Genomic DNA, 10,879 nt, shown 5'->3' on the forward strand with positions numbered 1-10,879 from the left:
ATAATTATCATCCTTAATCTGTTGCAGACGGTCCAAGGAAATTACGCGCTGTTCATCAAGTATGCAATGGAAGAAGACGATTATCAAAACTTTATCATCGTTATCATAGTAAGTATTTATCAACGAACGTAGCGGGCGTCAACACTTTGCAAACCAACGCTCCAAAGTGGCAGACGCCTTCTACATTCGTTGGAGTTATATACCTCATTTTCCTCATTCTGTGTCTGCTTGAATATCGAAATATGGTTCATGAACCTCAGTGGGTTTAGACCAAATTAGACAAAATGGATATAGAATAAGTGGTAATTAGACAAAAGGAGTATTAGACGAAGTTGTCAGAGACCAATCAGTAATTTAACAAGATGTGTCTCCATTCAGGATCTACCAACCACTAACTTGGTCTGTCCTTTGCCTCTCATGCTTTTAATTTTCATTTGTAAGTAAGCTTAATGTATTAATGAATTTTTGTAATGTACCTTTCGTTATGTTAACATCGAATTTTGATCAAATTTGAATTTATGCATGCTCGATTCGTTTTATATTTTCAACTTGGCATTGGGGACGGACTTAGCATTTGAATTTCTCTTTTCGTATGTCTCGCTTCTCAAAATAGTTTAAGCAGCAACAACTCTATAGAGTATTAAAGGGCATACGAACCACCAGCCTTAATAACCCCACCTCAAGTACTAAAATATTTATATCTTGCCAGGCTCATCACCCATAATGCAACCTTCTGAGCAGTGAAGTCTTGAAATACAGACCCTTTTGAATATTTACACTAATTTACTACCTAATACATGACATTCATACCGCAATAGTAATGTTACCAAGTAACAAAGCAAATATGCCCTACCTTTCTTTAAAAAAACAATTTAATTTCTCCATAAATGAAATAAAAACCCTGTGTGTTATCCGGGTTTATTATCCGTCCATAACAGTATCTAAAAGGTGTATATATTTCAAGACTAGTTATCTATAACACACAGTCAATGAGAGACAACTCACAGTGATACTCAGTTCGTTTACCCTATAATTGGAACTAATGCAGAGCAATTATTTCATTGATTTCACTTTCAGTTCTGTGGGTTTGCGCTCATGCCTCTGTGGCAATTATTTTTAAAGAAATTTGGAAAGAAGGCAGCTTTATATGTTGGGACATTGGTAAGTAGAAAAAAAAAACCACCGGTTTCCTCAGTTATGATAATAATGAATAATAATATGCAACATAGCGCTTAATATAAATGTTTCTAAGCGCTGCATACTATTACCCCTTCTTTAGCACGGCTACCCTGATCGGGCGCATCGAGCATTCAAGGAATTCCTTCCTACCGGGTACCCATTTACTTCACCTGGGTGGAAAGTGGAAAATGTAGATAAACGCCTTGCCAAAGGACACTAGTGCTGCGATGGGATTTGAACCCCGGACCTTGTGGTTCAAAGTCCGAAGACTTTTCCTCTGAGCCACAACACTCATCAGTAATGGTGTCCATGAAGGAAATATTCGATATGTCACACTGGCTAACAGAAGGGGGTTTGGGAGGCGTCGAACCCCCTCAAATTTTCATGACCAAGAAAAGAAGAGGGAAGGGAGAAAAGGAAATAAAAAGAGATAAAAGGGGGCGAAATATGATATTTTCCTGAAATATAGCGATCTTAAACGCTTATATATAAGCGTCGAAATTTGTAGCCATCTCCTTGTATTAGTGTATATTATACGACGTGTCAAATTGTAGCGAACTAGTTCGCTATTTCCAGATCTCCTCTATATATATATACACGACGGGAAATTGTAGCGAACTAGTTCGCTATTTTCCAGATCTCCTGTATATACATACGATGGGAAATTGTAGCGAACTAGTTCGCTATTTTCCAGATCTCCTCTATATATATATACACGACGGGAAATTGTAGCGAACTAGTTCGCTATTTTCCAGATCTCCTCTATATATATATACACGACGGGAAATTGTAGCGAACTAGTTCGCTATTTTCCAATTCTCCTCTATGTATACGATGGGAAATTGTAGCGAACTAGTTCGCTATTTTCCAGATCTCCTCTATATACATACGACGGGAAATTGTAGCGAACTAGTTCGCTATTTCCAGATCTCCTCTATATATATATATACACGACGGGAAATTGTAGCGAACTAGTTCGCTATTTTCCAGATCTCCTGTATATACATACGATGGGAAATTGTAGCGAACTAGTTCGCTATTTTCCAGATCTCCTGTATATACATACGATGGGAAATTGTAGCGAACTAGTTCGCTATTTTCCAGATCTCCTCTTAACGACGGGAAATTGTAGCGAACTAGTTCGCTATTTTCCAGATCTCCTGTATATACACGACGGGCGGAAATGGTAGCGAACTAGTTCGCTATTTCCAGATCTCCTCGATATATACACCAGTGGGAATTGTAGCGAACTAGTTCGCTATTTCGGATCTCCTCGATTATAGACGAGGGGCAGGGGCGGATCCAGCTTTCGCCAATAGGGGGGGGGCCGAAAAATATTTTTATCAACGTTTTTCTCGATTGGCCGCTATAATCTGATTTTTTCGGTTTTTTAGGGGGTAGTCCTAACGAGAGACTGAAGTTTTAAGTATATGTTAATTTTATTATTATAAACAAGATAAGGTATCTCGTGTGGTCTTAATATATAATGCGAGCGCGAAGCGCGAGCTCAAATTCTTTGATATTTCATGTCCTTAGACCTGAAGATTCTGAAGATAATTATAATTATGAAAAAAGATAAGTATCCAACTAAACAACGCGAGCGCGAAGCGCGAGCCTAAATTTTATCATAGTAACGTGAAAAGGGACTCAATTAGGACTGTTTTTAGTGATTAATGAAAAGGATACAAGTATCACCAATTAAATAATGAGAGTGCGAAGTGCGAGCTCAAAATTTTTGATATTCCGACCTGAAAACTGGACAGTCTAAGCGCGTTTTTATTTAAATACAGAAAAAGCTGTGTTTCTCAAATAATTAAATGCGAGCGCGAAGCACGAGCTCTTTTTCTTTTATAAACTGACATGATAAAGGAGAATTTTGACATATTTTGGTAAGAATTTCCAGAGGATAGGTAACTCACAAATCAAACAATGCCAGCGCGCAGCGCGAGCTGAAAACTTTGATATAAACAATTTGTGTAAAACAGACAAAATAATAAAGCTTGATGTGCGAGCTAAAATATTGTGTGCAAAATTGATTTCAGATCTGGATGTATAAGTGCCATTTAATCCTCTTGAATGGGATTCATTACACAATCAATGCGAGCGCGAAGCGCGAGCGAAATTTTTTATATAAAGTTTATTTTCTAATTCTCCCCTTCACCCTTTTATTGTTTCCTTTCGGGGTTGGCCGGCCGTTACGAGGTTGTAAATTACACATCATGGGTATGATACCTCTTTCTTACTTTTCTTTCTGTTTTTCATAGTTTCTATCAAGTTAAAGAGTACACTTTTTCTGCAGGTTGTCAAAAAATAGGGGGGGGCCGGGGCCGGCTCGGCCCCCTCCTGGATCCGCGCCTGAGGGGAAATTGTAGCGAACTAGTTCGCTATATCCAGATCTCCTCGATATATACACCAGTGGGAATTGTAGCGAACTAGTTCGCTATTTTTCGGATCTCCTCGATATATACGATTGGAATTTTAGCGAACTAGTTCGCTATTTTGGATCTCCTCGATATATAGACGAGGGGAAATTGTAGCGAACTAGTTCGCTACGATTTCCGGCCCCCTCGTGTATATGAAGAGATCAGAAAAATTGTCAACTAGTTCGCTAGTTTGCCATGTTTTATATTTTAGAGAGGAGATCCGAAAAATAGCGAACTAGTTTGCAACAATTTTCCGTCGTGTACATATAAAGGAGATCCGAAAAATAGCGAACTAGTTCGCTACAATTCCCCATCGTGTATATATCGAGGAGATCCGAAAAATAGCGAACTAGTTCGCTACAATTTCCCATCGTGTATATATATATAGAGGAGATCTGGAAAATAGCGAACTAGTTCGCTACAATTTACCATCGTATGTATATACAGGAGATCTGGAAAATAGCGAACTAGTTCGCTACAATTTCCCGTCGTGTATATATATATAGAGGAGATCTGGAAAATAGCGAACTAGTTCGCTACAATTTCCCATCGTATACATAGAGGAGAATTGGAAAATAGCGAACTAGTTCGCTACAATTTCCCATCGTATGTATATAGAGGAGATCTGGAAAATAGCGAACTAGTTCGCTACAATTTCCCGTCGTTAAGAGGAGATCTGGAAAATAGCGAACTAGTTCGCTACAATTTCCCATCGTATGTATATATAGGAGATCTGGAAAATAGCGAACTAGTTCGCTACAATTTCCCGTCGTGTATATATATATAGAGGAGATCTGGAAAATAGCGAACTAGTTCGCTACAATTTCCCATCGTATGTATATACAGGAGATCTGGAAAATAGCGAACTAGTTCGCTACAATTTCCCGTCGTGTATATATATATAGAGGAGATCTGGAAAATAGCGAACTAGTTCGCTACAATTTCCCATCGTATACATAGAGGAGAATTGGAAAATAGCGAACTAGTTCGCTACAATTTCCCATCGTATGTATATAGAGGAGATCTGGAAAATAGCGAACTAGTTCGCTACAATTTCCCGTCGTTAAGAGGAGATCTGGAAAATAGCGAACTAGTTCGCTACAATTTCCCATCGTATGTATATACAGGAGATCTGGAAAATAGCGAACTAGTTCGCTACAATTTCCCGTCGTGTATATATATATAGAGGAGATCTGGAAATAGCGAACTAGTTCGCTACAATTTGACACGTCGTATAATATAGACTAATACAAGGAGATGGCTACAAATTTCGACGCTTATATATAAGCGTTGAAGATCGCTATATTTGCCATCTATAAAATACCGATGTTGTGTCGACATCTAGGTGAAAATTTTTATATCTGTGTCAAAGTCAAATGTTTTTTGCTCGAAGCTTTTTGGTAAAAGTAATTCTATCATTTCAGGGCCGACCATGCAGAATTCTCTTTCACAGAGTCTGAAAACCCATACGTCAGCAACCACCTTTCGGGGAAACCTGTGCAAGAGTGTTTTTTTTACATGCAACCATTAATATATTGTATCGATTGTTAAAAGTTCGAATCTAATTAAGATGGAAAGTGTGCTATGCAAATCTTGTTTATGTATTGAATAAGATTATCAATATTATTCTGAATATCATTACTATTGTTATTATTTATTATTATTATTGTTATTATAATTGAAACACAGGCAAACATCCCTATGTTCTTAGGACACGCCTTCCTCCCTCCTGGTAACGCTTGGGCTCTTTATGTTTTCGGTGTATTGGCGGGAAATGCTGTCGCTGTGGTTATGCTTGTACCGTGGTAAGTTCATATCTAACTTCGATAGCAGTGCCATATTTTAAAACGAAACGATGCGAGCGCGAACCGCTGACTAAATTACGATTTGATATAGGCCTACTGACCTCAAAACAAGAAATATGAAACTTTTTTTTTCGAGTATTTTTTAACGTCATCTTTTTATGATGTCAATATTATTTTGTGACCATACCTGAACCTTATCCAGTAAGGAACGTTTTCTTCTCCGACTGACTGTCGATATCTAGGTCGCCGCCCGGCGCCTGCATGGCGACAGGCTAATCATACACGTGTTTCATCAAAGCATCATGAAAAAAACACATTAATTTAGCCTCCCTGCAATGCTAAATTTGCTGATGACTATAGGATTGCCGCTATATATCACAGGGAAATGATTCTGTCTCCGTGATTCATTTCTTTCGCAAAGGGAGACCAATTTGGTAACAGATTGGATTGTGTGAAAGCAGCAATCAGTGGCGTACAAATGGGGGGGGGGGGGGGGGCTTGGGGCGCTTGCCCACCCACCCCCCAAAAAAGTCACCACCGAGAAAAAGCTAGAAAAGTAAAGAGAGAAGGGCAAAATGTAATTATTTTTTAATATTATGCTGAAATCTGTCATAAGATTAGAATTTTCAGATAAAAATTGTGAAATTTTTGCTCGTTCACTTCGCTCGCTGGCAACTTTTGCCCGATACGCCGCCACTGGCAGCAATATCGATCTAAATCTCTGAGCGATCACTCTTGCCTTTTTGTGTCTCTTGATATCGAGTTCGACTCAGAGATTAATAGCGGCATCGACTAGATGTTATTTAGAAGCCACAAGACTAAGTTGATATTATAACTTGAAAATACAATTACTTTCTTTCAAGGTCAATGGTTCCCGATGTCATTGATGACTTCGTCATAAAGACAGGAAATACATACGAAGCTGTATTCTACTCGTTCTTCGTTATGTTCACTAAGATGGGAGCGGGATGTGCACTGGCGGTTTCGACATTAGCCCTGGGGTAAGTCAGTCTTTATGATATAATGTGTAAAGCAAAAGATTTACGGTGGCAAGAGTGATTCGTTCATAAAATGTCAAAATTAATCCTTATTTTCTGCAAAAACCCTTTTAAATAGCCATGCATATATGCCTCAATACACTTAACATGTGTAAATTATTTCCAAATCCTCCACCTAAATGAGACTAGTAGTTACACTTTCCTTTTTTTCAGTTTAACCCCCACCCCCTATCTTTTTTTTCTTCTATTTCCTCCTTTATCTTAACCAAAGGTCCGATCACCCAAGATTACCTTAAATCTGTAATTTCATTCCCCATTCAATTGAGACTTACATATTATTTTACTTGCTTCACTGTGTATTGTGTATGTTGTTAGTCGGGGGGAGGGGGGGAATCCATATTCATGTGTATTTAAAAATGTGCCGCTACACACCTTTTACGTATTCAGGGAGGCGTCATGGGGGGAACGGGGTTGACCACTCCCTAGAATATTTCAAGTACTGAAATTAAGGGGGAATAGGGGAGAAAGAAGAGCATAAAAACTGGGAGTTCAGGGTCCTTTAACTGTACACCCCTGTCAGTGGCGTACCCAGGATTTTCCAAAGGGGGGGGGGGGCAAATTCGACCGCCAAGAAATTTGACAAGCAAAAAAAAATGTCTTCAACCACAAATAAAGGATTTCGTACCAGAAAAAATTTTGATAAGCAAAAAAAAAAAAAAAAAAAAAAACGTCTTCAAGTTCTAAAGAGGGGGCCACTTATTTGTGGCACGTCAGGGATCAGTTTTGACTCGTCAGGGGGCAGGGGTACGTCCCTTGCATGTGTTGTGACTCGTCGCTGTCCCCCCCCCCCCCTTAGGTACGCTAGTGACCCCTGTGATTAAATGATACAAAAACAAATGTCACATTTATGTCCTATTACTCCCTAACCCCTTCACCATCGTTCAAAATATCCTGGCGCCTCCCCCTTGTCGTAATCCATCGGAATAAAATTAATTTTTAAATCTTGAATCTTTGAAGCGCATCTGGCTACGAGTCGGGAGCATGTGAACAGCCCGAGTCGGTCGCCTTCACCCTCCGACTTCTCGTGTCAGCCGTGCCCGTCGGGTGTACAATCGTAGGATTCATCTCGCTAGCATTTTACCCCATCACGGAAGAACAGAGGAAAAAGAATAAAACCATCCTCGAAATCTGGAGGTAAACAAATTATTTATCTTTCAAAGTTCACAAAGCCAATTGTGATAGGGGACTTTAATAGATTTCACGAGCTAGCCCATGATGCGGAATCTTTAAACATGATGAAACCTACTAAATATACCGTAGATGCTAATTAAATGGAGGCCCACACGAACTTTAAACCTCTACTTTGATATCGTTAATATGTCTTCATGAAGTTATTTTTGTCTGTGTTGTTTTATAAATATCTTTTCATTATATTGTGATTTGCTTTTCAGGGACGACAAAGATGAGAGACGACGAACGACGGTACTACGATCAAAGGAAGCTCGTGATCGTACCCGATCGATACGAACATACTCTACGACCGTCGTCATGTAACATCACAACATACGTCGGCATTCTGAATTGATATACTAAATGTAGATTAATTTCATTGCAATATTCGATGTGTTATTTAAACCCAAGTTGTTCACCTGCATATATAGGTTACGAAAATACTTAGTGTAATTTTTTTTTTTTTTGAGGGGGGGGGTGTATTTTGCAGAAGTCGCAATATTATGTATAGCTATGCAATTTTAGACAAAATAGGTGAAGGTCGTTAAAAATATAACTTGCTTTAATCACCTGTAGAGTACATTTAGAATATTGTTACAGTTGACGAATAGTTTAATAGGGAATTAAAATAGAGGAATATTCATGGGATCTTTGGAAAATGATTGATTTTACAAATACAATGTCGGTATTTCACTAAGACGACATGGATTTGTTCAAACATCAGTAGAATTTCTGTAAAATTATGGTCGTTTATAATAATGTCAAGTTAAAATCAACCTTGACGAGTAGTCGTTGGTGGAAATAAATACACATTTTGTATTCAACGAATTTCGTCTAATAACAATGAAAACAATTTATTTTAATATTGGGAATGGAGAAAAGCATCGAATATAACATTCCGTGTTAGTATGAAATGTTATATTCTCGTATGATTCCTCTAACACGATTATGACGATCGAAGAGGTATTTTCGTGATTTGGAGGGGGTTTTTCTACATAAAAGTAAGTTGTATTTAGATCAAAATGTGCAACTATTGGTTATATAAACCTATAGAGTTCAACTTTTAATCAATGTTTTTTGTTTTGTTTTTTCGTATATATGATTTTGCCCTGTAGATGGACTATTGGATAATTCAAAGTGCTTTTTAAGTTCTATATTATATATTGCTCATTTTGTTATCTTTACATTGTATTATCGACGTAAATTTAGACAGCAATATGGAGTTTTCGCTGCGCGATGCATGACGTATTCAAGAACGCAGTAAATGACAAAACAAAACAGCTGGCAGGTCTTTGTAGAAAATTGGTGAAAAGAAACAGCAGTTTCGTCCAAAGTTTGAGCTGACAAAAAATTGCAAATCATTTTATCCAGAGTCCGGGATGTAGCTGCTGTTTTGATTCACCACTTTTGGACAAAGACTTCTTGGTTGTTCATGAAGGGCAATTGACATTTTTCTATGTTCTTGATTCGTCCCGTGTGTCATGGAGCAAAAACTCTCTATCGAATGCCCTAGAGAAAATGAGCGGGTTTCATAAGGAGTTACCACTATGGTAACTTTGCCGTTATATCAATAGAGTACCGAAGCGATAACGTCAGTTGCCATGGTGTCATGGCGGCCTGGTTCTAAACAAAACTAAACCGGGGGCCGTTTCATAAAGTAAGTCCAACCAAACAAAAGGTTGATTTGAATAATAAGAAAAAAAAAACATTGTTGCATTGCATCAAGTGGCCCTGGACTGTATGTTGCCACAGCGTGATGTACAATCATTGTACACATAATTTCCCTCTCCAGCATTTTCCCAATTCAAAGGCTATACTTCATAATCCAATCGAATGTTTTTCCTTCTGTTAAGGGGGCATTATTGTCACGTAATGTCCATCATATTTATTACAAATTATTTTTATGATGTAAATATTTCAAAGCAAAACTACAAATATAACTTCAACTTAGTCATTTAAACTTACAGGTATGTCTGAGCTTAAATGCATTTAGGACACGTATAAAACAAGTATGTATCGATTTACCTAGCTTTCTGTAGAGAAATATGATTTAGACATTTCATTCACATTTGTGAGGTCACAAAAATTAGCTATCATTGGAGTTATTCCCCGATTTTTTTCTTATATTTTTTTCTTATTTTCAGTTTCGTTTCTTCTCTCATTTTGCTTTTTTTTATTTTTAGGCCTCCATCAATATAACATTTCTAGCTTTATATGAATGTATCCTACATTGTTTTGGTGATAATTTATTGATAATCTTTGCTTATTATAAGTTACAGTGTACAGTCACAAAAAAATGAAATTTGTACATTTTGAATATCAGTGCCATTTTGAATTTGTTTATTTGTATCTGGAAAATATGTTGATAAATGATTATGAAATGTATGGTCGTGAAAAGGCAGAAAATTTATAAACACACAACATATATATGTTATTCCAAATGTTTTGAAAAATATTGCTTGATTTAAAAAAACCCTTGGCGAGCATTTCATGGAGATTTCTCGTCAGTGAGTTCACTTATTGTTAAAAGCTATTGAAACTCCTGCTGGAAAGAACAGTGTTAACACAGAGTGTTCACACTGTGCAAAGATGTGATTCACCCTGTTCAAATTAAACAGTGTGAAAACAATTGTACACTGGACACCTCAACGGTGTTGAGTGTTCACAGTGTGTTCACCTAGTGGGCACCCTATGTGAAGATTTTCACTGTAAAAAATGCTTGAATTAAACAGTGTGAAAATAATTCTACACTGTAGACACCTCGCAAGAGTGTGTGTTCACCTTATGGGCTCCCTATGTGAAGAAGTTTCACACTGTAAAAATGCTTGAATTAAACAGTGTGAAAATAATTCTACACTGTAGACACCTTGACAGTTTGTGTGTTCACCTAGTGGGCTATGTGAAGATGTTTCACACTGTAAAAATGCTTGAATTAAACAGTGTGAAAATAATTCTACACTGTAGACACCTTGACAGTTTGTGTGTTCACCTAGTGGGCTATGTGAAGATGTTTCACACTCTAAAAAAGCTTGAATTAAACAGTGTGAAAATAACTCTACACTGTAGACACCTCGAGAGTGTGTGTTCAGTGTGTTCACCTAGTTGGCTATGTGAAGATGTTTCACACTGTAAAATTGCTTGAATTAAACAGTGTGAAAATAAGTCTACACTGTGGCCCCTCGACAGTGTGTTCAGTTTGTTCACCTTGTGGGCTATGTGAAGATGTTTCACACTGTAAAAATGC

At 37.6% G+C, this 10,879-nt stretch overlaps 1 protein-coding gene across 3 annotated transcripts in view; it reads left to right on the forward strand.

The window, feature by feature from the left end:
* Positions 1–10,069, forward strand: part of LOC129279874 (sodium-dependent lysophosphatidylcholine symporter 1-like) — a 28,078-nt gene extending 18,009 nt beyond the window's left edge. For all 3 annotated transcript variants that reach the window (XM_064111866.1, XM_064111867.1, XM_064111868.1), the window contains exons 9-14: positions 28–108; positions 1,078–1,161; positions 5,292–5,407; positions 6,271–6,408; positions 7,423–7,599; positions 7,857–10,069. In XM_064111866.1, the coding sequence (XP_063967936.1) occupies positions 28–108; positions 1,078–1,161; positions 5,292–5,407; positions 6,271–6,408; positions 7,423–7,599; positions 7,857–7,959 (699 nt within the window). In that variant the 3' untranslated portion in view covers positions 7,960–10,069. The remainder of the gene's footprint in view (positions 1–27; positions 109–1,077; positions 1,162–5,291; positions 5,408–6,270; positions 6,409–7,422; positions 7,600–7,856) is intronic.
* Positions 10,070–10,879: the final 810 nt, after the last annotated feature.

Source organism: Lytechinus pictus, chromosome 17 (genome assembly GCF_037042905.1).
Source record: "Lytechinus pictus isolate F3 Inbred chromosome 17, Lp3.0, whole genome shotgun sequence".
Lineage (NCBI taxonomy): Eukaryota > Metazoa > Echinodermata > Echinoidea > Temnopleuroida > Toxopneustidae > Lytechinus > Lytechinus pictus.